The 27,125-nt window shown below is 37.9% G+C and overlaps 5 protein-coding genes, 1 non-coding gene and 1 pseudogene across 6 annotated transcripts; 2 read left to right on the forward strand and 5 right to left on the reverse strand.

Moving 5' to 3' along the window:
* Nucleotides 1–560: 560 nt before the first annotated feature.
* On the reverse strand, nucleotides 561–10,200 carry LOC18591036 (Tetratricopeptide repeat (TPR)-like superfamily protein). Its single transcript, XM_018127938.2, has 19 exons — nucleotides 9,828–10,200; nucleotides 9,582–9,738; nucleotides 9,361–9,479; nucleotides 9,166–9,240; nucleotides 7,839–7,932; nucleotides 7,623–7,741; nucleotides 7,285–7,355; nucleotides 6,501–6,642; nucleotides 6,226–6,401; nucleotides 5,617–5,819; nucleotides 5,349–5,479; nucleotides 4,328–4,404; nucleotides 3,979–4,053; nucleotides 3,634–3,826; nucleotides 2,949–3,068; nucleotides 2,718–2,856; nucleotides 2,533–2,573; nucleotides 2,117–2,365; nucleotides 561–1,644 (listed from the first exon to the last, which is right to left on the reverse strand). Exons 1-19 carry the CDS (start codon nucleotides 9,972–9,974, stop codon nucleotides 943–945), a joined length of 3,030 nt encoding a protein of 1,009 aa, XP_017983427.1. The 5' UTR covers nucleotides 9,975–10,200; the 3' UTR covers nucleotides 561–942.
* Nucleotides 10,201–11,404: 1,204 nt separating this feature from the next.
* On the forward strand, nucleotides 11,405–15,499 carry LOC18591037 (sorting nexin 2A-like). Its single transcript, XM_007016941.3, has 5 exons — nucleotides 11,405–12,779; nucleotides 12,882–13,091; nucleotides 13,440–13,700; nucleotides 14,330–14,416; nucleotides 15,147–15,499. Exons 1-5 carry the CDS (start codon nucleotides 11,691–11,693, stop codon nucleotides 15,225–15,227), a joined length of 1,728 nt encoding a protein of 575 aa, XP_007017003.1. The 5' UTR covers nucleotides 11,405–11,690; the 3' UTR covers nucleotides 15,228–15,499.
* Nucleotides 15,500–15,586: 87 nt separating this feature from the next.
* Nucleotides 15,587–16,704, reverse strand: LOC18591038 (PRA1 family protein B3 pseudogene; annotated as a pseudogene).
* Nucleotides 16,705–17,912: 1,208 nt separating this feature from the next.
* On the forward strand, nucleotides 17,913–20,763 carry LOC18591039 (exocyst complex component EXO70B1-like). Its single transcript, XM_007016943.3, has 2 exons — nucleotides 17,913–20,151; nucleotides 20,424–20,763. Exon 1 carries the CDS (start codon nucleotides 18,229–18,231, stop codon nucleotides 20,146–20,148), a length of 1,920 nt encoding a protein of 639 aa, XP_007017005.3. The 5' UTR covers nucleotides 17,913–18,228; the 3' UTR covers nucleotides 20,149–20,151; nucleotides 20,424–20,763.
* Nucleotides 20,764–21,389: 626 nt separating this feature from the next.
* On the reverse strand, nucleotides 21,390–22,723 carry LOC18591040 (GDSL esterase/lipase At2g30220-like). The gene is made up of 3 exons (XM_007016944.3): nucleotides 22,013–22,723; nucleotides 21,665–21,926; nucleotides 21,390–21,580 (listed from the first exon to the last, which is right to left on the reverse strand). The coding sequence occupies exons 1-3, from the start codon at nucleotides 22,619–22,621 to the stop codon at nucleotides 21,390–21,392; spliced, it is 1,062 nt and encodes a 353-aa protein (XP_007017006.1). The 5' UTR covers nucleotides 22,622–22,723.
* Nucleotides 22,724–23,651: 928 nt separating this feature from the next.
* LOC18591041 (GDSL esterase/lipase At2g30310-like) lies at nucleotides 23,652–25,301 on the reverse strand. The gene is made up of 3 exons (XM_018126955.2): nucleotides 24,678–25,301; nucleotides 24,138–24,399; nucleotides 23,652–24,057 (listed from the first exon to the last, which is right to left on the reverse strand). The coding sequence occupies exons 1-3, from the start codon at nucleotides 25,299–25,301 to the stop codon at nucleotides 23,813–23,815; spliced, it is 1,131 nt and encodes a 376-aa protein (XP_017982444.2). The 3' UTR covers nucleotides 23,652–23,812.
* A 1,005-nt stretch (nucleotides 25,302–26,306) lies between these two features.
* TRNAN-GUU (transfer RNA asparagine (anticodon GUU)) lies at nucleotides 26,307–26,380 on the reverse strand. Its single transcript has one exon. It is a non-coding gene; the product is annotated as a tRNA-Asn (tRNA).
* Between the last annotated feature and the right edge of the window lie 745 nt (nucleotides 26,381–27,125).

Consider the following 27,125-nt stretch of genomic DNA (forward strand, 5'->3'; position numbering starts at 1 on the left):
AGAAATAAATATGAAGAAGAATTAAAATAATAATTTTGTCTCAGACGCGCTAAACCCGCACTTCCACGTGTAATCAGATTACTTAGTTTCCGTGCACAATCTATTGGGACCGTTAGTGTTGGGTCTTGTCTGAAATCACGGCATTGACAGAATTAACCATCGCTCGTCTCCCTGTTCCCCTTTCTACCAACTTTTCTTCGTCATGCACACCAACCATTATCAAGTAAAACTGACAAGAAATGGGAACAAGACTGATTCACAAATGTCATGGTTGCAGAGTTCATGTTCATGGTAAGGAAGATGTACGTTGCAACATGGCGATGCTTTGTGCTTTCCTAAATGTTCCAGGATGCAACAAGGTCCGGCAGACAGTTAAAAATAGCATTGCCACTTAGAAATATCAAAGGGGATTCAGCTTTCCAGCAATATTTTTGGGCAAAAGCAGCTGATTACAAGTCAGATAGAATCATGTTTCCAGTCACCTGTCTGTGTTTATCAACAACCCAAGTAAATCCGATTGGTTCCAACAGAAAAGAACAATTTCCCAAAGGAGGGAAGTATAAAGAAAACTGCAACAGCTTTTCAATTAAGGTGGGAATTATGTGAGTGTTACAATGCCAAAATCTAAACTGAGAAATAAGAATACAGAATTGCATGGTGAAAGAATTTGAACATAAGAAGAAAAGGGATGGAATTTATTTAGGGTACACACTCTCCAACAAGAAACCTTACAGAGACTACCAAAACTGTGGAAAGACCATCTGACATTTATCTAGCATCAAAATCTGCAGAATCATGTAACAGGACTCAAAATATGCATTCCTTCAACCTCTTCCTGGGAAAGGTACAATGTTGAATCCGCTAATACTTCCAAGGCTAAAGGGAGGAAAAAAGATTAGGCCTAACACCTGCTTTAATGTTTGTGCAGCCATAAATCACTCTTCAGACCTGAGCTAGCTGCTGCTTCAAAGCCCGTAATGACTTTATTTTTGATTCACAAATACGACAAAATTCCGAGAGTACTGTACACTGTCCAGTTACTATTTTTCTTGCAACATCAACAGGACTCCAGGACCTTAAAGCTTCGGAGATCCGATTGCCAAGCACTGTCTCATTTGGGGAAGACATCAAAGTCTCCAAAAGATGGAGAACCTGTCCAGGTCCTTCACCCTGTCCCTTTCTCTGAAGAGAGGACACTAAAGTGTCCATCTTTTTGTCCTCCGGGCTGTTGATCTGATCTTGTAACCATTTCCCAACCTCCTCTAATGTGCCACATAAAGACTGAATAGCATCCCGAATTGCATGAGATAATGAAGAGATAGACTGATCCACATATCCACTCTTCTTCTTCTTCTTTCCAGATGGAAGACACGATCGAACACAAGACTGAATTACAAGGCCATGCCAAGCCAATGGCTCGGTAGCTATCTGCACCAATATAGGAAAATCACCCTGTGGTGAGTGAATCAGAGGCTCCATGGATCTGACCTTCCCCAAAATGTAGTTTTCCAGCAGAAAATTTACAAGATGCCAGCCACCATGCATGCATTCACCTCCATGTTGTTCAAGCTCATGAGAGTTCAAGTTCCACGCATTCAAAAATACGGCAAAGTTCAACCAGTCAATCACATCTGAACCAAAAGCCTGTATAAAACCTAAGAATTAATTTCGCAATAGGTAATTAAGGTAATATAAAACTTAAGCAGTATAAACATCAATATTGACCAAGCATATGTAGGATAACTGCAATCACCAACCTCTTGCAATATCAATAAAGGCATACAAGCATCTATTCTACAAGTAAAAGAAGAATGTAGACCAAAATATGCCCAATTGGCATACCTTCAGCATAATGAAAACACAAACTAGAGACAATGTGACAATATTCAAATTACCCAATTTTACCTACTTCCCAACATGTATTTACTTCTATGGAACAACATTTAAATCTTTACAACTGTAAGATAGAAGCACAGCTTGACATTGTCAAACTCAACAATATTCAGTACATGATCTCATCAACCAGCATATCAAACTGTATAACCAAATAAAAGACCCTGCAACAATTAGAATGCATGAGCATAAATTAACTGAGGATGTAAATACAGAGAGGTACCTGAAAAGGCTTCAACCCACGGGAAACCCCCACAACCACATCTATTGCATCATTTAAGGAAAATCCCAACAGTTTTGCATAACGTTCAAGTAAAGTCCTCAGTTCTGTGGATGTTTTAGGATCAGCTAAAGAACCATTGATTTCACTGTTATCCTTGTGTAAGACTGATGCACTTTGAATAGACAAATATATCATCCGAGGAAGAAGAGACTTCCTCTCGATGGTTCCCCGTACATTTGCTTCCCTTTCCTTTGTCCAGATTTCATCCAAAAATAGAAACTCAAATTAGATGACTGATGAGAAAAGCAGAAGATGAAAGGCATAATTGACATGAGAAAACCATGGAAGATAAATTCTTTCTGCAACAAACATTATACACAAACTACAATACAAGAAACAAGGGCAGAATTCAGTACCAAGTTTTCTTTAGGATAGTAGGAGATTCCTTCAAATGGACCTGAAGAAGCAAAAGTTTCAAAATGGTTCAAAGCATATTAGAAGGGGAATAGATCGGGGGGGCAAAATGGAAGACCACAAAAAAATCTCAAGAAGATAATGCACAGTAAACATCAGGTATTATTATGCCGCATGTTATATGGACCTAAAAGATAGTTTTTCTCTGTAGTTGGTGTCCACCAAGGTCGCGACTGGAAATCTTCATTGAAGGTCAGCGATTTTGACCCAATCTCATTAGAGAGCTCTACAAAGTCAATCCCGCATTTCAAGCTCCCAAGAATACTCTAGAAGAAGAAATATTAATGTTAACTTATATGCATACCCCAATACCAAAACAGCATAGGTGTTAATTACTTGAGGATTTCAGATATGGTACCTCTTCTTCTTCAATGTTATCAGCACTCTGCTTTAACTGTAGAATTGGTGCTTCAACCCTTGCCACCAAATATTGATTGGAATGTTGCAACCGCTCTTTGAACTGAACAAATTCTATTACCTGAAATACACGGTAACAAATAATCCTCAGTTCACATAATCACAATTTAAATCTTGTTCCAACAATTAATTTATCTTTGTTTTTCCTTTTAGCCTGTAACGTCTACTAGCTGCAATCACAGAGCCCAACAGTCAGTTTTACATTGTTGGCAAATTTTAGATATTGAACATAGACAGGACAATGAAGCACCAGGATATTCAGATATGGTTAAATTGAATTAAGCTGCTTCTAAAGGCAGAATCAATAAGGGTAAGTAAATAGGATTTACTTCATCCTGTAGGCAGTCATTCTTTATTTTACTATATTAATCTTGCAGCAGACGCTATAGTCCATTTTTTTATACATATGTTTTTCTCTATTTCTGATTTAAATAAAACATCAATTACTTAATATTAAGTACTTGCACCAAAACACGGAGCAAACAAGTAGTATCAACTTGAATTATTCCTCAGAGAGAGATTATTGAAAACCCACACTTCTTTGTTTCCCTTTTTTGTTGATAAAAGTAAAGAAGGGGAATAATAATGCAGATGTGAAAGGAATATCTACAAATGTAAATATATACTTTAGAGTAATTTCTATGGCGATATGCGAGAAATGTAAGATCTGCAGATTCTCTGAAGTGATCATCCATAAACTTGAGGTAATCTTTTAGCAGATCGCTTAAATCTGCCCACAATGGAGATACCAACATCTGAGGTAAAATGTGATGTGAAACAGTTTCCATCAAGATATTCTTCACATCCAATGATTTATACCTGAGAGAGAGAAAAAGAGTAAATTTCATACCTAGGGAAGAGGATGGCGTGCATTTAGAGGAACTAGCAAACATGTCAGAAAAGTGATTGACATTGTTGACCGTTGAGACAAAAATAATGCTTTTCAGTATTAACCACATAATCCCACTTACCTTTCATACGCCAATGAAAGGGCACAGAAGTGTGAATACAAATGCAACAATAAGATTTTGTACTGCCACACATATCTGCCAAAATGAGCACAAAGACAGATGTTATCTCCAAGAATAAGAATCTCACTAGCAAAACAAAGAGCTTTCAAAACAGAAAGCGGAAAATTTTAGCCAAAAGTTAATTTTAATGCCATAAACACCATCAAGCAGCCACCACACATGGTCATCTCATCAACCAACATTAATTTCTAGAACAAGTCAGTCAAATGAAGCAAACAGTGATTTCAATTCAAATTAATTATTCATTAGATGCTGCAATGCCAAGGGAGAAAATAAAACATTTCCTGACCTTCGGATGGTTAACCCGAACTCCAAAACCATAACTGCCTCAACAAAATAGCCAAGATTTCTCGTGCGCCAAAATAACTAAATCCAAAAAGAAATTTGTAGACATGAATGTTAATCTTAGAGATACAAATAAGTAGTTGCCAGAACAAGAAAAGAAATCTCAATAACTCGTTGAGTAAAATCATGTGCAGCAAAATCCAGAAGTAAAAACAACATGACATAATGGACCAACGTGCACTCACAAAGAAAAATGTACGTTCTTCTGTCCACTTATGCAGATATTAGCAAGATGAGGAAACAGAGATATAATTCTTGCCAGCTGATTAGAGTTCATACTGAGGTAACTCTAACTGAAAGACAGTATCTAAGAGAGCATAGGTCTCCAGCCCTTTAAGGAATGATATAATTATGACATCACACTGGCACTCAGGTCCACCTCAGAGACCCACAGATTACAACAACAGACACTTATCCCCTATCTCTTTAAAGTTAATTTTATCTTAGCCAATTTCTATAAAATTTTTAACATTGTTATTGGGAAAGTAATCTCATCCAATGAAACATTATGCTCCATCCCTCTTTCCCTTGTATCTTATATAATGAAAGTACTAAATTTCTCCTCAAATAGTAAACATATCAAACTTATTTCAATTTATCTAGTTTATCTATATATTATACTGCAAAACCAACATGGGAAAAAAGCTGTCAAAATTGCACACTGCAACAAAGTTGATAACAAGCAAACCAATAGACTTTTCCTAATGAGAAAAAGCAACCTAAATCAGTCATAACATAAACTACATAATGCACACTCATCATCACTTTAAGTTGTTTCTTAGGTGGAAACTGTCGATGTTCCACAAAAACAAGAATCAAATGTATAACATAAGCCACAACCTTAATAGTGAAAACACAAATAGTATAATACCAAGAAGGAAGAAATATAAAAGCATTTTGAAAGAAAAAAAGAAAGTTGCGGATGTGAATGGTGAAAAAAAGAAAGAAAATAAAGTATGTGCCACCTGAACCAACACATTGCAGACAATTGATAGCAGCTCTTCACCGTGCATACTCTCTTGTGGATCCAAATCCTTGGAAAGTGGAAGGTTTTTACAGTACAACTCGGCCATTTGTAGAGCAGAGCCTTCAAGTTCTGAGAATGAAGAGCCGAGTTCTATAATAGGTCTCTAATTGAATCAATAGCCCAATAGGAGAACAAACTAAAGGTAAAGCCATGCAATACACCATTACTCAATCCTCTTAAGGCACTAAATAAATGATGAGACTCACCACCCACAGAAAGCGTGAACATGTTTCCAATCAGTTCTTGTGTTTTCAAAAGAGTTATTGACTGCCCTAGCGCTTTAGTTGGCACTGCTGAAAGGGAGTTCGAGTTTTCCATTAACTTATCCAGAAACTCCATCTTTTTTTCTGGTGACAATACTTGAAGAAAAGCTTCTACATCAGAGGTGAAGCAAGCCAGGTGACCAAACCTGTACTCAGCAACAAAAAGCTCTATATATTATTAATAAAAAGTCATCATGTGTATTTTTCTTCTTCAAAGAACTGAAGGTGTAATAAAATGCAAACAGCACAAAATTTACAGCATCATGAAACATAGCATTTACTGCAAATAATTTCTGCAACAACAAACTTAATCAAACAGAAGTAAATGAGAGCTCAAGAAACATGCCTAGTAGCAAGTTAATACATTCACAACTCTATCAAAATCAATAAAAACCAAATTGAAAAGCAACCCATCAGCCGGAAATAGACATTGCATGAACAGACCACAATAGGATCCCAAAGTTCAGCTTAAATAATTCACCAGATACATAAAAGACTAACCTGTTCGCAACAATTCACTAAAAAACTTAAGAAAAATAATTGAAGGCATACCTTGAATAATATTGCAAAAGAGCTTCTATAAGATCATCATGATTGTTCTTTCCAAACAAGCATTTCCTCCTTTCAATTTCAAGATATGCCAAGTATGGATTTCTTAAAGAATTGTTACTTTCTTCTGCTTGTAACTTCTGTACAAATGCTGATGCATTTGATACACAAGAATCAAACTGCAGATTGGCCCAAATTGAATTTTCAATAATATAATGTTGCATAGCGCTGCATTAAAAAAACTAACCAGTAATACTCAAAAGTTATTAATAATATACCACTTCATCTGTAAAGTGTGTAAGCTTGCATTCCACAAATTTTGGGGGATGAAATGGAGCATTGATGTTTTCTGTGGACCAACTGCTATCATCCTCTAATAAACAGCCTAGATAATGTAGGAAAGCCTCCCAATCATCAGCACTGTCAGTTAACAAGAAAAGACAAGAAAAAAAAGACCAACTGTTAGAAATGGTATGTTCAGAAGTAATAGTTCAACAATGCTCAAAACTTTGAAAATGCAATTCAGAATCTTAAAAGCGGTAATCCTCAATGAATGCTAGTACATATTATTTAAGAATCAAGCAAAAATTTCTCATGAATGATAAGATTGAAATGCAAGAGGTTAGACGAGGAGAAATACTTATTCAAAATTTCAGTGCTAGAAACATTAATTTGGATGGAACATGATTCCAAGCAACAAGTATAGAGAGCAGATACAAACACAATAGAAGCATGCAAGGCCTATGCACATTTTCTACTTCAGGGAAATTAGAAAACAAATACAACGCCTATGTTTAGATTTATTTGAATTCTCCAAACAGTAAAATAGTTTGCATCATAAGCAGGCGATACAATTTGTAATTTCCAATTCAGTAATACTCACATGCATTATATTGTAAAGCAGCAGGTAGAAGATATGAGATGCAAAGGTGAATACAGCAAATTCTGAATCTATTGATAAAGTCAAATCCAAACAAATGCTACCTCAGCACATGTTATTAAGCTGCCATAGTTACTAATCCAAACTTTTGCTATAAATTTCAGTAACATCCATAAGCATACCATAATTCCAAGATTTTCTGGTATACATTGGCGGCGGCAGCATAGTCACCTGCCCGAGCAAGAAGCTTCCCCTGTCAACTTAAAGTCAAAGAATATAATTTTATAAGAAAAGCAAAGAAGTAGAACAACAACTCCCCATGAAAATAGCGTGCCACCTTACAGATCAAAATGAAAATTAAACTAATTGATCTTAGTGAGGAATTCCAGGTAATTTCCAACTATGTCCAGGATATATAACCACATGCATTTTGAATAGGTGACGTGCATGCACACAAAATATTCACATATTAACATTTATATTCTATTAACAAGTAGGAAATATAAGCTTCAGAAATTACCTGTATCCGTAGCTTATCAACTTCAATCATCAAAAGGGATCCTAACTTCCCTGTGAGAATTTCCAAAGCATCACCAAATTTTGATTGTTGCTCCAATATTGAAATGTAGACAATAAGAGCTGCACAGATGTAGGATTGGATATCATATGTAAATGAGAACACAAGAGCCGCTCTCCAGGTTGCATGCAAATAAAAGAGATAGAAAAGGAAATGCACCTTCAGGCTCATGCAAGCTATGGGAAGCAACATGCTTCTTAAGTAAACCCTCCGCTAAGAGTAACAGCTTCTCTCCACCATCTCCACAAAGAACCTGACAGAAGCTCAGACCCCACAAAGTAAGCAGTTGAAGGAGACATATTCTAAATTAAAAGTAATTAGTAATTTTCCTTGAAACTGATGACAAAAACATCTACATCTCTCTTGTAGAGAACATTTCAGTATAATGTTCCATGAGACAATTAAGCAGATTATTAAGTCCCTCCAAAAACAGGATAAAATACAAGTCTGCATTTCCGACAATTAGTTCCTTGAAAACCTTTTCAATTATGCCAAGAACACCATCAAGGCAATAACAACACTTCTATAAATATTAAATATAAATTAATTGATACAAGAAAAAAGGCAACAGTATTTGACATCTATTTCCTATGAACCTGTCTTGCTACAGTTTTTTGTTGGACAAAGAAAAAAAAAAGAAACAAGAGCATGTTATAATCTATAGATGTCTTCAGAAGAACTTAATCAACAGTCTTATATTTTTCTTCAAACAAGTTGTATTGTCAATAGCACAGATATGCCTTTTTTAATGCACCTAGACAAACTTATCAGGGGAATTGAAATTTTAATTCAAACTGAAGATAATAGCATTTTCTTAAAACTTTTGTAAACAAACAAATAAAAGCCAGCAGCTTTTTGAAGCTCAATTCCACCTTAGCACTTTCAGTACATATTTTATACTTCTCAAAAGCCTAGATCAATGCTATATATTTCATAGCGGCTGGTGTCTCAAGAGGAAAACCTCATTGCCCTACACTGACACCGTTCTTAACATCCCCTTCATAGAAATGACTGCAACATTTTCAAACCTGAAACCAGATCAGACTGTTGAGCCGCTGCAACCATCAACAGATTCAATCTCGGGTTTGGAGACAGCAAGTTTTGGAGCAACCCAACTGCATATCAAATATTTCTTAAAGATAGTTTTATTCAAAAACATGCTTTATTTAAAACATTTTGAATTGATTAGATTATTTTCTGCGTTTTATTTTTCGCATGTTTAGTCATGGGCATGCCTAGCATAAATACTATGCAAAACTTCAGTCCTGACCAGCCAAGAAGAGATGTTAGTTTTTTCATTCGATTCCATAAATTGGAAAGTCATCTTCCACCATAAATTGTTAGTTCTAATGTGCCTGTTTGTTACAACATTTCCATTCTATTTATGAAGAGCACACTAACATCAAATCATTATTGTTACGACCACTACCAAACAATGACATGTTCAACAAATTGGCAAAGAAGCAGCTAGGAAAACTGGAAGAACCTGCAACTGGATGCTACAAACTGCCCAGAGCAAAAACCTTTCCTCACCAACAAGCTTGTACATTTTGATGGCTGTCTGGCAGAAAATAAAACCAGAATAATTAACACCAATTATGAACTTCTCCTCCTAAAAACAGCTGCCCTGAAATTCCCATCAATTTAAAAACAAATAAAAGACCCAAAAAAAATCGCTAACCTGTTGCTGCTTAACAAAAGAATACTCTCGAACATAACAGTTGAAAAGCCCCATCATCAGTTCCAAATTGTTTGGGAATTTCCCACAAGCATGCTCGTAACAGCTAGTAGCCAACTCCACTGATAATTACAACAAAAAAATTTATATAATAAAAAACTAAAACCAATTAATGGTTCAATCAGCTGAGCCAAAAAAGAAAAGAAAAGAAAAGAAAAACTGACAGTGATCGAGTCGTTGGAAAACGATTTGCAGCGTGCTAAGAGTGAGATCATCCATTAACAAGGACTCATTCTTATACAAAAGCTCTTTTGCATTTAAACAAACAGATAGTGCTTCATCGGATTTTCCCATCCTTTCCAATATCAAAGCCTTGAGAGCCTGCAAAACAATCAAAATTCAAACTAACTATCTAAGCTAAAAGTTCATACTGAAAAAAAAATTTGATAAAAATCGAATGATGAGCTTACGAGAGCGTAAGGAGAATGGGGATGTTTGGAAAGGAGAGTGGTAGTGATTTTGAGAGCATTTTTGAACTGTCGAGAATCGATGGCGTCCCAAATGGGTCGAACCCGCCGCTCCGGGATTCCACCAGCTAAGCCGAACTTGGAAGCCATTTTCCTGGTTAAATTCCCGGGGGTTCGAATCTCAGGATTGGTTATCTCTCTTTCTCACCCCTGTTCCTGGTCTTCGTTTGTCAGCACAGCAGGGAAGCAAGGAAGTAGAAGGAAATGTGGGAAACCTAATCCGAGTGTTTGGATGCTGGTTTAAATGTTGGGTCTCGCCCGCATCACCTGCTTTGGGTGAAAGCCTTGCGTTTTGGACTCCACCCTTTTATGTTTCCCTTCGGCCGTTCGGCTTAGACCCACCCCGAGTTTCACTTTATCTCTTTTCCCTCTTCTTATTTCTCTTCAATTAAATTTCTCATTTTTTATTATACTAAATAAATTTTTAATTTAACATAAAATAAACATTGATTACATTTAATACCAACTAATATTTTTATGTTCACGTAATATATAATTTGAATTTGACAAATTTACCCAACCACATAACATTCGGAGAGAAACTAATGTCAATAGATTAATAGTTTATCAAGAGAATAATGAAAAGATAAAACAAGAAGAGTTTTAGTTTTAATTTATAATCCCGCTTCTATCCGGCGATTGTCTCAAAGAAAACTGTAGCTTATTTTTCACTTAATTTTTAATCTCAATCTAATGTAAAATTAATAATCGTTAAAATCAACATCAATTGATATGTTTATGCTCAGTAATATAATATTAATATATTAGTAGTTCATAATGAGAGGTACGGAAAGATAAAATGAGTGGAGCTTTTAGTCAAAGTTTGTAATCCTCGTTTTATCCGATGATTGCTTAAAAAAATGTAATTTGTTTTTTATTATTAATTAATATTTATATACTCATATAACATATAATTTAATTAATTAACGTAATTGAGTGACATTAGGAAGGAAATTAATATTAATAAACTAATAATTCTTCAAGAGAATAGTAAAAAGATAAAATGAAAAGAACTTTTAACCTTAGTTTTATCTTATGATTGTTTATTTTTCGTTATCAATTGATATTTATTTACTCATGTAACATATGATTTAAGTAGTTAATATGACCGTGCCACATTACGAGGGAAACTAATGCTCATGAACCGGTAGTTCGTCAAGAGAAGTTTTAGTTTCCATTCTATCTGGTGGTTGGCTAAAAGAAACGTAGTGCATGTTTTCACTTGGCTTCTAAGCTGATCTTACCTAGCTCATAGTTTCGGATGAAATAATCAAGTATGGTCGTTTCTAGCAAAAACAAACAGTCAACAGTTTTGATCTGTTAATTACACCCAAATCAAGCAAAGCATGGAACAAGATCAGGGCGATAAACATGTTTATGGTGTAATAATACAATGATCTCGGAGGCATCGTATAATTGCAACAAGATCCAACTAAGACTACAAAGTCCAAATCCATTCCAAAAACCCGAGACCAGGCCCACCAACACTTGGAAATATCACAAACCCGACGAAAACAAACAAAAAAGAGAGATCCGGTTTTCGTTTCCTTTCTCGTTCCTGTTTTACTTTATCCACAGCTTTTTCTGTTTACAATTTTTTCCATGTGCCCGACGCTCAAGCCACGTGCAACCTTTCCTTCGATCTTCTTCTTCTTCTTCAAACGGCGTAGTGCGCACCCCTGCTCGGGTTAAACCACCGTCGGAAATAGCAAAAACCCTAATGCCCAATCTTAGATTAGCATATTGAGAGTTTCTTTTGCATTGTTTCTTGTTTTTGGTTCTTGAGATTTTGTTTTAATAAGGAAGATGATGGGCTCTGAGAACCAGGGCTTCGAAGAAGCTCACCTTTTCGCTTCCCGTGAAGAAATGGAGAATCTGGTTCTTGACGAGCCACTCAGCAACCACAGCAGCAACAACAACAACCACCAGAACAATAATTCCTACTCGAGTTATCGGAGCGCCACGTCGTCGCTCTCCGACACGACGCACCACCCGCTGTCCCCGCCGATCCTCGCGACTCCGGCCGACTCAGATCCCTTGCTCTCCCCTCCGCTCTATCGTAACCCGAACGCATCTGATAACAACTCCTACATCGAGCCTCCTTCGTACGCTGACGTCATCTTTAGTCCTTTCGATGAGAACTCAGTCAACGAAATCAACGGTCTCGAATCGACTTCTCAGAATCCAGAATCTTCGTTGACGCTCTCCAGATCGCCATCGTCCAGCTCAGATTACATCAAGATTACGGTTTCCAACCCCAAGAAAGAGCAAGAAACCACTAATTCAATTGTGCCGGGAGGTAATGCTTATTACACTTACTTAATTACGACGAGAACGAATATTCCTGAATTTGGAGGATCCGAATTTAGTGTCAGGAGAAGGTTTAAAGATGTAGTCACGTTATCGGATCGGTTAGCGGAATCTTACCGTGGATTTTTTATTCCGCCGAGGCCGGATAAAAATGTGGTGGAATCTCAGGTGATGCAGAAGCAAGAATTCGTGGAGCAAAGAAGGGTTGCATTGGAGAAATATTTGAGGAGGCTGGCGGAGCATCCTGTGATAAGACTAAGTGATGAATTGAAGGTGTTTTTGAAGGTGGAAGGGAGGCTTCCGTTGGCGACGAGCACTGATGTGGCTTCACGGATGCTTGATGGTGCCGTGAAGTTACCGAAGCAGTTGTTTGGGGAAAGTACTGCGGTGGTGGCGCCACATGAGGTGGTGCAGCCTGCCAAAGGTGGTATGGATTTGTTGCGGTTGTTTAAGGAATTGAAACAGTCTGTTGCAAATGATTGGGGTGGTTCAAAACCGCCCGTGGTAGAGGAGGATAAGGTGTTTATGGAGAAGAAAGAGTGGATTCATGATCTTGAGCAGCAACTCAGCAATGCTTCTCAGCAGGTAATTTTGCTGGTTTTTCATGAGTTTAACATGTGCATTTGAATCTTGTGGGATAAAGTTTTTGATAATGGTTTGTTTTGGGTGTCGTTGATTTTCTTTTAGGCTGAGGCACTTGTTAAAGCACAGCAAGATATGGGAGAGACAATGGGAGAATTAGGATTGGCATTTATTAAGCTGACTAAGTTTGAGAATGAGGAGGGTAGGTTCAATTCGCAAAAAGTAAGGGCTGCTGACATGAAGTGTTTGGCAACTGCTGCAGTCAAAGCTAGCAGATTTTATCGAGAATTGAATGCACAGACCGTCAAGCATTTGGTAATGTGCAAGTCTTTACCTCATTTTATTCTTTGAACTTAAAACATGGGGTTGACATGACTACAAGTATCCATTTGTTGGAACAATTTATTTTGAACAAGTATACGAGTTTGCAAATGTTAAATCTCTAGTAATGAGTAAGTTTGACAATTGACAACTATAAAGGCTCTGAAGCTATGTTGAATGGCTGGCTTGTCTATTACCTGAGAAACTAATACTCGTTCTTAGTGCTTGCATCAATCTAAGTTAAGGAATTATGCTGGTCACAGAAAAATTCATTGAGGTTTCTATGTTTAAAAAAAGAAGTTCGCAATTATTTATAATGCACGTTCTTTTTGTGCACTTCAGGATACACTTCATGAATATCTTGGGCTTATGTTAGCTGTGCACAGTGCATTTTCGGATCGATCAAGTGCTTTATTGACAGTGCAAACTCTCCTATCAGAACTATCTACGTTGCATTCAAAGGCTGAAAAACTCGAAGCTGCGTCATCAAAAATATTTGGCGGTGACAAATCAAGGATTCGCAAGATAGAGGAGTTGAGAGAAAGTATACGGGTTACTGAAAATGCTAAAAATGCTGCCATAAGTGAATATGAGCGGATCAAGGTAGTAATTTTCATAATTTCTATTATATTTATCCGAATTGGAGGATAATTTTCCCCTTTCTTTTTGATATGTTGAATTTTTTCCACTGTTTTGATGTTGATATTTTAGTGTCTGTGTGTGTGATGCTATGATAATAAGCAGGCCTACTCGTATCACGCCTACTCGTAAAACAGTTCTCAAGTGATGGCCTTCTTTAAATCGTAACTAAAGCTACTAACACAGGATGTGAAAGAGCAGCTGAAGATGTGATAGGATCAACTTAAAAGGAAAATAATAGTGTTAGTAAACTATATTACTAGCTATGCAATAGCCCTCACTGCCAGTTCTCTCTCTCTTTCTCTCTTCTGTTTCATATTGTAAAGTAAAAGAGAAGAGGGATGCACTGCTAGACTCTGTTCATATGCTTTACAAAGATGCTTATATTCCACCAGTTCTCTCTCTTTCTCTGTTCTGTTTCATATTGTAAAGTAAAAGAGAAGAGGCATGCACTGCTACAATCAGTTCATATGCTTTACAAAGATGCTTATATTGTTGCAAGCTGTGTCTGTTGCATTTGCAAGTGCATGGTGTGGATTGTTATGGTTATCTTGATAATTTTCTAAGTTGGTTTCATGGTGATGTAATTACAGGAAAACAACAAGTTTGAGCTTGAGAGGTTTGACAAAGAAAGACGCACTGACCTCTTCAACATGTTGAAGGGCTTTGTTGTTAATCAGGTAATTTTGATCTTTGTTTTCCTGTCCGTGTTGGATGATTCATTGTGTGAACGAAGGTCTGATTAACTTGGTTTGAGTGATACTGCAGCAGAGTATCCGTTCTTAAACTTGTTTGATTGAAATTGGAGCATCTTGTACGTTAAATTTATATGGTAAAACTTGTGTGTCTCTGTTGAGAGCTTCATTACTCACTGAACTATTATCCTATCAAGTGTGTTTGCTATTTCCTTTGCTTTATAGACCAATTCAGTTGATTTGCTTTAAGAAGAAGTATTGGATGTCAGTTTCAAGGCCTCTAGTTACTCTTCAGCAAAAAGATGGTCCCATATCTCTTTATGTTTTACTTCATTGATCATCGGGCTTGCTTCCTGCCACCTTTTGCAAGAGGCCTTTGTGGGATGTGTTTGATTTTGTTCTCAAACTGCAATGTGAACCATTTTAATCTTTACCTGTTTCTACTTGCCTATGGGCTGTGGAAATATAAGGTATTACTAGTGTATGCCACTTTCCACTTATTACCACCTACTTCCCCATCCTTTTAGGCATCAGTTGAACTCTTTTTCTTCCCCCCTCCTCTAAAAAAAGTCTTGTTCATGGAAGTTGGAAAAAGGCCAGTGATTCCTGTTCTTATGCAATGCATAGAATGGAGTTGAATCTTTCAACATATTACCATTTATGCATTCAACATCTTTTGTTTTCTTAGCTCACGTTTCTTGTGAAAATGTAACAGGTGGGATATGCTGAGAAAATTTCAAATGTGTGGGCAAAGGTTGCAGAGGAGACCAGTGGATATGCAAATGATAGCTCTTAAATGTTTGGATGTATATTCACACCCTCAGCCTTCACTTTCACTTTTCTTTTAATATTTTTGATATTTTCCCTATGTAGGAGATAGTTTTACATTCATAATAATGAAGAAAATGGAGCAGTTTGGTTAGTTTTTTATTTTACTTCTTAAGAGTATAAGTTTTCCCTTTCCCTTTCCCTTTCCCTTCCCCTTTACAAGTTGTATCTCTGAGAATGCTTGTTACACGACTGCCAAACTTGCATTTGGTTTCTGTAAATTGTTTATTACTTGCTTGATTTCCTGGCCCTGTGATTATAATTTCCTCTTTTCTTAAATCTCTCTTGAGCGTCCTTGGATCATTATCATCATCCAATGCTTTGGGATTTTGCAAATTCACACCATTTTCGTTCATTCTAGTTGAATGTTACTTAATACAATTCTCAATGAAAGAAAAAAAAAAAACAAAGCAAAGAATCCAGGTTACAAGAAAATCTGAATCATTGATCTACGATCCTGATTCCTAGAAAGAACATGATGAATGAATCACAAAATAGCGAAGAATCCCATCACCACCCCAACCCCATGAATTTGATTGCTCAAACACGCGAGATGATAGCAGGAGTAGCGGCAGCGGCGGCGGCAGATGAAGCAGCGCCACTTACAAATGAGAACAACCCAGAACCCAGCGGCTCTTGTTCATCGAGAAACAGATCCTCCGGCATCCTAAAGGCACCGTGCGCACACACAATCCCCAGTCCCATCAGGATTCCCGATATCAACAAAGACCCCACGCTCGTCAAGAATATCACTATTACGGTTGACGCCACCAATATTGCCAGCGTTTCTATGTCCGAGTACGTTCGGCCCCATATAACCACCGGCTGATCCGACGGCCGCAGTGCGTAGAGGAAAAGCCACGCCGAGAGCAGTGACAGCAGGATTACGAGCGAGAAAGGGTGGGAGATGAGTGAGAATGAAAGCACACCCGCGAGTATGGTGAGGTAGTTAGCTCGGAAGTAGGAGAAATTCTTGCGTACCCGCGAGGTGGCATCGGAGAAGGAGGCTGGTTTAGTGAATGCGGTACGGTCGACGAGCTCCGTCCAGGGACGGCAGCGAGAGAGAGCCAGACGAGCAGAGCCCGAGAGGCGCGCGAGGATGGAGCGGAGATTCGGGGTCGTGGCAGACTGTTTAGATTCAACATTGGGCTCTGAAGTTGACACTGGGAGCATTGGAGTGGAAGACATTGCTGGAAATGTGAGATCAAAGAGCAATCCAAAGAAATCTGAAAACTTGAAGATAATTCCTTTTGATTTCGTTTTGACCCAAGGCAATTGAGATTTGAGAAGCGTATATAAACAGTTTGAAGTATTGTTTTGGAGGGCCTGAAGCCGTTGATGATGGGATGAACGGTTTCTGATTGAGTTTCTTTCGAAACGTAGAGATCCCTTTTGGCTTGCATTATCAGGTTGAGAAACGAAAGAAACGGGGAGGAAGCACGAGGGGAAGCCGCATCTTTCAAGTAAATGCTTTTCTTTTTCGTGATTTAATTTTTGGACCACGATCATTCTCAATAGAGAAAGTACCCAAGAAGAAGCCCAATGGAAAAGGCCGGGTCTAAACCAAATAGGCCCAAAAGATATAAAAAAAGTCGATTAACAGAAAAGCCCATTGGGCCCGAAGGTAATCTTTTGGATAGTCTTTAGGAGTCAGCACAACTTGAAACGCACGTTATTAAATTATGGTATAGGGAATGTGCGAGAGAAGGTGTCAACATAGACTTTATAATCAATTCAATTTATTACAGTAGTTGGGATGAACTAACTACGACCCTAGACATTTTTAAGCACTTTCGTCCTTTTTTCGAATAGGATCTATTCACACGCTAGGAAAATGACACAAAATTAGACGAGTTTAGTATTCAGAGTTATTATGTTTCGCGTCTCAAATATGTTAACATAGTTTAAACATGACGAATTAAACTCGTTTACTTGCATATGACATGTTGAACTTGTTTATTAATTTCTATGATATGACATGTTTAACTCATGTATGGTATTTACTTAAACAAATTAATTATGTTAATTGTATTTGAATATGTTCGTTATATCATGTTTAAGTATTTTTATTTAATAAATGTATTAATCGTATCATGTAATGTAATATGTGAAATAAATATATATATATTTATAATTTAAATTTATTTAATAATCATGTGGTGTTAGTATATACCTACATAACTATTAATATCCTCCTTAAATTTCTATTTTTTTTCTTTTATATTCGGAGAAAAAGAAGGAAGCAAAAGACCAAATTGTGCTTACCAACATAAACCAAAACCTATAGGTCATTGAATATTCACTGGTCTTTATTTTTTTTTTTCCTATGTAAGGTGTGAATTTGAATCTCTAGAATCAAGGAAAACAACCTTAGTTTCCGAACTTTATTCTACTATTTCTAAATTAGACAATTACCGACTAAGTCACAGCTCCTAATCTATTTGGTTTGATTAACTTTTTCTAATTGGTGTCAAGGGAGAAGAAAAAGTAACCAAGAGCAAGAGTGAGAGTAAGACGAGAGTTATCCAGTTCATTGGTGGAAAGACAAACGCAAAGACCATCTTGTCCGAATCCAACAAAACCCCCCACTTTACTCGTTCTTAAACCAAATCAAACGGATTTGGAAATGTCCAAAACCCAATGATCTCGCAATGTTTACCATAACTACCAATCTCCCTTTATTTCTTTCCTCGCTTTATCTGCTTTTTTCAAACCGCGTTTCCCAAGGTCTTTTCCGTCATATCACTTTCACTCTCCCTCCCTTCCCTCTCAAAACCCAACCCTGCTCTCTCCTCCTCCTCCTAGGCCTCTTCTTCTGCTTTCCTTCCTTTCCCTTCCCTTCAAGTTTTTACAAACCCAAAACGCGGCTAGGTATAGCGTTTTTGATGAGCTAAGAGTAGAGCTGTAGAAGCAGAGTTTAAGAGAGAAGAAGAAAGAGAGAAAAAAGGGGTTGCTTTTTTTTTTTTTTGATGGCGGAGAACGGTGAAGAGAAGCTGTTGGCGGTGGCAAGGCATATAGCCAAGACGCTGGGGCAGAACGATACCATGGCGGACGATATTTTGCAGATCTTTTCCAACTTCGACGGGAGGTTTTCTCGCGAGAAGTTGTCTGAGAAAATGGGTGACGACGACCCCCGTGGATGCGCCACGCTGGAGCGGACCCTCAATTCCTTGGACCGTCAGATCTCCCAATACGTGGCGGCTGATCATCCCATCTGGGCTGACACAGCTGATTCCTCTGCCTTCCTTGACGCTATTGACGAGTTGATTGGCACGATCAGGGACTGGAGCCCCATGGCCGCTGAGAAATCCGTCGGCGCGTGTCTTGTACGCGCGGACGACTTGATGCAGCAGGCCATGTTCCGCGTCGAGGATGAGTTCAGGTCTCTGATGGAGCGAGGCGCTGAGTCGTTTGAACTGCGTCGGAACAACCACGAGTCAACAGGAAACTTATTGTCCGGTTCAGACGACGAAAATGAAGAGAACGAAGAAGGAATTCTTCACAACGGTGCGGATCTCGATCACCAGATCCCTGTAGCTCAGCCGATAACGGACTACGACATCGTAATCGACGCGCTCCCGTCGGGAACCATCAACGACCTCCACGAGATCGCCAAGCGCATGGTGGCCGCAGGGTTCGGAAAAGAATGCTCTCACGTGTACAGCGCATGCCGAAGAGAGTTCCTCGAAGAGAGCATCTCAAGGCTTGGGTTGCAAAAGCTGAGCATTGACGAAGTCCAGAAAACGCCATGGCAAGATCTCGAAGACGAGATTGAACGCTGGATCAAAGCCGCAAACGTCGCGCTTCGCATCCTCTTCCCGAGCGAACGCCGCTTATGCGATCGCGTCTTTTTCGGATTCTCCTCCGCAGCTGATCTTTCCTTCATGGAAGTCTGCCGTGGCTCCACCATTCAGTTACTTAATTTCGCTGACGCCATTGCTATCGGGAGCCGGTCACCGGAGAGACTTTTCAAAGTTCTCGACGTGTTCGAGACTTTGCGTGACTTGATGCCTGAATTTGATTCCGTTTTCTCGGATCAGTACTGTTTGATTCTTAGAAACGAAGCCGTTACCATTTGGAAGAGACTAGGAGAAGCAATCAGAGGGATATTCATGGAATTAGAGAATTTGATTCGGCGGGACCCTGCTAAGGTCGCTGTTCCTGGTGGCGGACTTCACCCAATCACACGTTACGTAATGAATTATCTCCGTGCGGCGTGTCGTTCACGACAGACGTTGGAACAAGTTTTTGACGAAAGTAATGTGGTTGTTCCATCAAATAAGCTTGACGATAGAGGGTCATCTTCGTCTTCTATGTCGGTTCAGATGGCGTGGATTATGGAGCTTTTGGAGAGTAATTTGGAGGCGAAGTCCAAGATTTACAGGGACTCTGCTTTGTGTTCTGTTTTCATGATGAATAATGGAAGATATATCGTAAAAAAAGTGAAGGATAGTGAGTTGGGGTCACTTCTTGGTGATGATTGGATCCGAAAACACAATGCAAAAGTCCGGCAATATTGTACGAATTATCAGAGGAGTTCATGGAATAAGATTTTGGGAACATTAAAGCTTGACAACACCTCCTTGGCTTCGAATGCGGTTGCCAAGTCCATGAAAGAGAAGATCAAGTCTTTCAATTCGCAATTTGAGGAGGTATGCAAAACTCAGTCTACATGGATTGTATTCGATGAGCAGCTGAGAGAAGAGTTGAGGATTTCTGTGTCTAGACTTTTGCTACCAGCCTATAGAAACTTCATTGGGAGGTTCCAATGTATTCCTGAAATCGGGAGGAATGCTGACAGGCTTATCAGGCACGGGCCGGAGGATATCGAGGCTAGGATTAGTGACTTGTTTGAGGGAGGCAGTGCATCATCCGGTGGCAGGAAGTAGAAGGTAAGCTGCAGCTAGTGCAAGTTGAGGGATTCTTTTTGTGTTGTGTGGATGGTAGTCTAAACTGATTTGCCAATCTGGCACTAGGTGTTTGTTATGTATTTAGCACAATTTTTCCTCTTCTATTTGTGAATTAAAAGATCATGGATAGACAGTCTGCTTGTGTTAATCAGAAGATATTCTGGTTTCAAGGTGAATTATAATCTTGCAGTGCTTTCTTCAAATCCTGTATATAGCAAATTATCATATGAGGAATTCTTATTCTTGTTTTACAGGTATCTTTCTTATGGTTGTAGTATTTTCTAAACTGCTGCTGCTTTAGAAGAACTAGAATCAAATGAAATCTCCTAGTTTCATTGTTACTTGGATGGGCATTCGGATAGAGAAACTATATGACTTACACGTCCAATATCAAATTGTACAAGCTCATAGTCGTAAGTGTTGTTTTCTTAGGTAGCAACACCAAATCGTTTGGACGTCCTGCTGTAGGCAGTTTTGTAATGGAGAATGCCACTTGGGGCATGGTTAACTTTCAGGAACTGTGAAAATCCTGTTCATGCTTCTGTATGGTAGATGCTACTACTTGACAATAAATTAAAGTTTTGAGATTGACCATTTTCTTTTGAACCTTTCGTGATCATACTTGGATGGTCCTAACACAGGAATGATTTCTTTTCAAAAAATTGGCATATTATCCCATTGGAAGAAGGAATGAATCCTTTCGTCTCTGTCTTCATCCATATTTTTTATTCATTCTCTCTGGCTGTATCAACTTAGGAATATCTATATGGGGCAGTGTGGAAAAGCATGATATTGGGTTTTTCTTTTCTTTTCTTTCTTTTTTTTAAATTCTGGATTACTGAAAATACGAAGAAAAGGAACAAGAAATAGTATTTAAAAAGTAGCAAAGCAGGAAATATGTGGGATTGAATAGATCTGGATCCGGTGGCAAAAGGAGGGAAGAACCTTCCAGGATCGATGTCTGCTTTTTAGGGTGCTTTTGAGTCAAAATGTTATGCCTTGTAGTTTGGTATTGTGGGTCCGATGTCTCTCTAATGCAATTGAAAAAGAGAAACAAAAGCATAAAGCATAAACCAAAAATTAGTCCATTTTGGATCCTTCTAATGACCTGGTCAAATCCAACTAGCTTGTCAAGCATAAATCAAGGTGAAACCCATTGTCTACGGATGGGTTTTTCATCAACAAAAAAAAAAAAGAAAAAAACAGAAGTAAGCTATGAATCACTGGAGGCTTTGGACGAGCTGCTTTTCCAGGACGACAGCCAGGGCTTTGTAAGCCGCCTCACTTGGATGAATGCTATCCCAAAACAAGAACTGTGAAGGCGCTGTGCATGCAGGTGTCTCTAGATTACACAAGAACGAGGCTTCCAGTAATCCAGTCCCGCAGCATCCTCTGTTTGTGACGGTGAAACCTGCATTACCTCCCACAAATCAATTCCTCGATTTCCTTTCCAGGAAACTATTTAACTGGATCAGGTAAAGGCATAGTGCGTTACCATATTTTTGTGGATTGTTGACCATGTCGATCACCGTTGTATAGACATCAGCATACACGATTCTGCTCCCTGGAAGGGACGCCTGCAGCCGGGGCAACAAGTTCACAAGCTTTTGATTGTAAGACCGTGCGTCTGCGTTCTCATCCTCTAAGCACTTCCGATCCAAAAGGGGTTTTAGTCTTGCTGTGATTAGAACTGGAAGACAACCCATCGGAGGAAGCCCTGCTATAGCTATCCTGCGACAGCCCTGGTCGTATAGTGCCTGTGAACAAATTGAAGTTACCCCGTTAGAAAAAATAAAATCTTAAAAGAGCCAAATTGCTTTATCCTGAGAGTTTTTTATGTAACCTTGACATAGTCCTGCATTGCATTTTGCAGAAAATCCTGATAGCCTCTAACGTCAAACTGCGATCTCCGGACAGGCAAGAGGTAGTAATTGAAACCAAAGTCGTTAGTTCCTGCACTGATGACTACCAAAGAATTTCTAATGATGTTTTCAGCTTCTCTTTCACCAACAATGCCACCAAGTCTTGCTTTATAACTCTTGAAGAGATCAAGTTGCTTGGACATTGGGATGACTCCTGTTGCAACAGTGGTAAGATCATCTAATCCGGACCCCGCTGAAGCAAAACTGACGCCAGTCCGAAGGTCATTGTTTGAGAGATTCGGGTCTAGAAAAGGAGGGACAGTCTGTTTTATCCCTAGGAAGCTGGCAACAAAGTCTGGAATGAGTTTTCCATTTGAAAACCTCCCGGTAGGGATGTGACCAGGGAAATTTTGGCCATATGGAAGATGGTCTCCTCTAAAAACAGTATTAATAAAGTTGTTATTGCCAGTATCAACAGTGGAGTCACCAAAGATGAGAATGGAGGTGAAATTTGGCAAGGTTGCAGCCCTCGTTAGATTGCATGTGTTGATGATGATTAGCACCAGTGTGAAGATGAGTGTAGGAGCCATTGTTACCTCTCTTTCGGAAGGATAGCTTGGTGTTTACAAGGTAGAGCGATGGAGTATATATATAAACCCTACGAGAAGTTATAAGTTGAGAAAAATTTTACGTTTAAAATTTTCAAGCCGAAGTCAAATTGAATTCATATATCTTAATACATGTTTGACTCAAATTCTAATTGAGAATTAATCTAAATTCGATAGAATTTTATTGGTTGAGCAATAAATTTCTTTAAAAATTAAATATAATTCATAAATATTATAATTCTTAAAGGATAAGAACATTTCACGAATAAGTAAATATGTATTTGAGTTTGTTTTGGAATCGATTTTACTTTTTACTTTTCGATGTTTTATACTCTTAATATTTATGTTTATCAAGGATTTTTTTTTCTCTCTCGACTCTGAACAAGTGTCCAATTACGGCAATATGTATTTCCTTAAAGTTTTGCTTGAAAATCTCAATTACTTGATTATCAAAAATCCCCATCCATTAAACCCGAAAGGTATAAACCCTAAACTAATTAATTATAGTAATAACAATCATAAATACAATGTAAAAGAATTGAATATTTGGAGAGAGAGAGAGAGAGAGAGAGTATATTGTAAAACGCAAGTTTATTCAAACACATTAAATTATAACAAGTGTCATTAAGTATCATAAATTGCTACTTATACGGCTTAAAATGAATGTGTTCAACGGATAAAAGTCTTTCTTTCCTCTTCTCCCAGCCCGGGGCTAGATATTGGTATATGGTAATCTTTCAAAGTAATAAACAACTCGTTAATTTCATATATTTATTACTTTTAATGAGAGTTTTTTCTTTCTCTAGGTGATCATCAATGACAACTGGTGGGTTGAGTCGAATCATATTGAGTTGGACTTGGATTGCCTTTCCCAGTTTAATTTATCTGAATTACCAGCATTTCCCAGTTTCCTCCATCTTGAATCCTGATACCGGACTTGGAAATAAGGGAAAAAAGAAGAACGTGCAGTTTCATGAAGATGTGGAAATATTGATCAACAGGATGTTGATTGTTTGTCTAAGTACGAATGAAAAAGGTCGAATGCCTTGATTGTTGTTTCATATTTGGGATGAATTCAATGACAGTTAACTCTCATACTTATTCTACATAAAAATTTATAACTGTTATGAATTTGTTTCCTGAAACCCGGAAAAGGTAGGCAATGCAAATAAATTAAGCTAGAAGTTGTTCACTTGTATCAGATTCAGTGAAGCTATGGCCATGGTCATCCAAGAACTGAGGAACAACTTCCTTCTCAAGGTATTTGGCAAGGTATCTGTAGGCTTCTTGGGTGGGATGAACACTATCCCAAAACAAGTACTCTGAAGGCTTTCCACAAATTGGAGTCGTCGGGTTACACAGGAAGGAAGCCTCCAGGAGTCCGGTGCCACAGCAACCTAGCTTTGTTTCTGCAAATCCTGATTTTGGCCATGGAAAAACAGTTAAAATTTTGGTTTAATAATAACGTATTACTTGGAAAAAAAAAAAGGTGGATTACCATATCGTCGAGGATGATTTATCATGTCAATCAATGACTCGTAAACATCTGCATAGACAATTTTGCTCCTAGGTCGCATTGCTTGTATTTGAGGCAACAGCTTTGCAAGCTTCTTGTTGTAAGATTGCGCAATCGAGTTCTGATCCTCCAAGCATTTTCTATCTTTTGGATTCTCAAACTTGGCTGTCATTTGAATCGGTAGGCAACCAATTGGAGGTAGACCAGCTACAACCATTTTTCGGCATCCCAGATGATACAATTCCTATAAATTCAATCATAACTGCTTGAATGACTAGCTTCTTTAGCTCTCGCATTGTATCAGAAAAAAGCCACACTATACTCTCTCTCTCTCTTTATTGGAGTGATGGTGGGTTATGAATGCAAATCCTTTTTGTTGCTAATGCATTAAATACACAGGAGGTTATAGGAAAACACAGAAAATGGAGAAAAACTGTTGTTCATATCTGTTTTCTTCTCAGAGCTAATGGAACAAGACATTAGCAAACTTGCAATATCGAATTGTAAGTGAGTTATGTTTACCTTGACAAAGTTTTCTAGCCTTTGCAGTAAAAAATGTTGGTACCCGCTAATGTTGAACTCGTATCGCCTTGTTGGTATATCGAAGAAATTGAAAACAAGGTCATTAGATCCTGCACTGACTATCACTAGAGCCTCACCAGTGATGTTCTTGACCTCCTTTTCTCCTACAATTCCCTTGAGCTTCACTATGTAACTCTTGAAGAGTTGAATTTGCTTTGAAACTGGGATAACATTGGATAACTTAGTAGTCAAATCATCGTATCCTGATCCAGCAGAGGCAAAGCTAACACCTGTGCAGAGTTCATCTTCTGATAGCTTTGGTTCCAGGAAAGGAGGTACAGCCTCTTTGATTCCCAGAAAGGAGGCCACAAAGTCAGGAACAAGTAAACCATCCGAAAACCTCCCTGTTGGAATGTGGCCTGGAAAGTTTTTCCCATACGGAGGTTTGTTAGCCTTGAACAATGTGCTGATGTAGTTGTTATTGCCTGTATCCACAGTCGAATCACCAAAGATGATAATGGCAGGGAATTTTGGCTGTGGTGTGGGCTTAATGGGGCTGCAAGTGTTGATCAAGATCATCCAAATGAGTATAACTGTAAGAATGAAGTGATTGGTGGTTGCCATCCCAACTTTCCACGGTGAGATGATCAATTGGTGAATTTGATGACTACTTAAAAAATGAATAATGGAAGGAACATATGTGACTTGCAAAAAGAACCATGAGAAGCAAGAAAACGTAAAATGAATGTCAAGTTAAATTCTCTCCAAAGAAAGATAGTTGTAAAAATAACCAGCATATACCTGAGTGAGGCCACATTCTTCTTGAAAGCATAATAATTTCAAGGAGATGCTCAGATGGGATGTGAGACTTGAAATGTACATCTCTTTTTTCCCCAATAAAGACTTTCCAGAGTGAGTTCCTTGTGTTCCTATCTGAGTATCTTATAAACAAGGCATTTCTTAATCTAGCTTTTAAGGGATAAGATCATAAATCAGAAGCCAGATTGAAAGTGACTTCCAAGTGCAAAACTACCTACCCATAGCTAAGAATTCTGTGCCATCAAGGCATTTGTGCAAGACAGACATTTGGGATGAAGTAATGGTTCAAGATCATTGATGGGGTAGTTGTGTTACATGGAAAAGTGTTCTTGATAAAGAAGTTAACTTTTATCTCAGAATACAGTAAATCACTGGCTTGGCTATGATGAAAATTGTCCCAAATCCCAATACCAGAAGTGTGAAGCGTTTTGCACATGTTGGAGTTTGTCAATCAATAGTAGAAGCTCCATTCTAACAACATCTAGTTGATCATATGGTACACTAAATATTTCTGAGGTATCATGTCAATCACTGGCTCATACACCACCGCATAGACAGTTTTGCTCCCTGGCAGCTGCTTCTGCATAATGAGTTTTGATCTTCCAAGCATCTTTGATTCTTTAGATTTCGAAGCTTAACAGTGATTCGAAAGGGAATGCAACCGATAGGAGGATGACCACCTACAACACTCTTTAGGATAATTTCAAGAAACCCAAAATGGGCAGAGCCCCAAAGGCCCATAAAGCCTAAACACTTTGTAGGACAATTTCAAGAAACCCAAAATGGGCGGAGCCCAAATGGCCCATAAAACGCTAGAGGAAGGGGTCGAACCTCCGACCTTATGGTTAACAGCCATACGCTCTAACCGACTGAGCTACTCCAGCCTGCTTAAAGTAGGAAACCTTGCCAATATGTGAATTAAAATTCAGACTTTGCTCCATAAATGCAACCTACAAGCCAAGATATAATTAGCTCAAATTGAAATAATTGTAAAAATTAATTAAATTCAATTAATTTGGATGATTTTTTTTTACGTCAATATTTTTTTTGAAAGGCAAAATTTTATTAATAGGCCATTGGCAGTCGGTATTAATGAATTAGGAAACACAATTTATTTGATTGTTGTAATCAATTTGCAATATCTAAATAGCTGGTTGAAAAATTATTCGTAATAATATATTTTAAAGTATATTATATATATATATATATATATATTCCTAATATTTTTAAAATATATCTCATTCAAATAAAAATAATCAATCGAACATTGAGATAAGTCAATTTTAATTATTTATAATTTTTATTATAATTCCATTGATTTCAAATAATTTAATATTTAAAATTTTCAAAATTATAATGACCAAATGGACCAAATACTCATTCCTAACATAACAAACAACCCATCATTTTCATAGGCTTCTCTGATATTCGTGCACCAAAATATTTGATTTATGATAACAAGATAGTGAAAATCCTGAATTTAATGTCAAATTGATCAAAGCCCAAGACCAAAGACCAAGACCTTTCACAATCAAATCAAAGCATGAATATACAAATACTAAATGAACTCATGGGTTATAGTGCTTTATATTTGTTTGATATAATTTTTAAACATAACAAAATCACTCA

Source organism: Theobroma cacao, chromosome 9 (genome assembly GCF_053813885.1).
Source record: "Theobroma cacao isolate CCN51 chromosome 9, ASM5381388v1, whole genome shotgun sequence".
Lineage (NCBI taxonomy): Eukaryota > Viridiplantae > Streptophyta > Magnoliopsida > Malvales > Malvaceae > Theobroma > Theobroma cacao.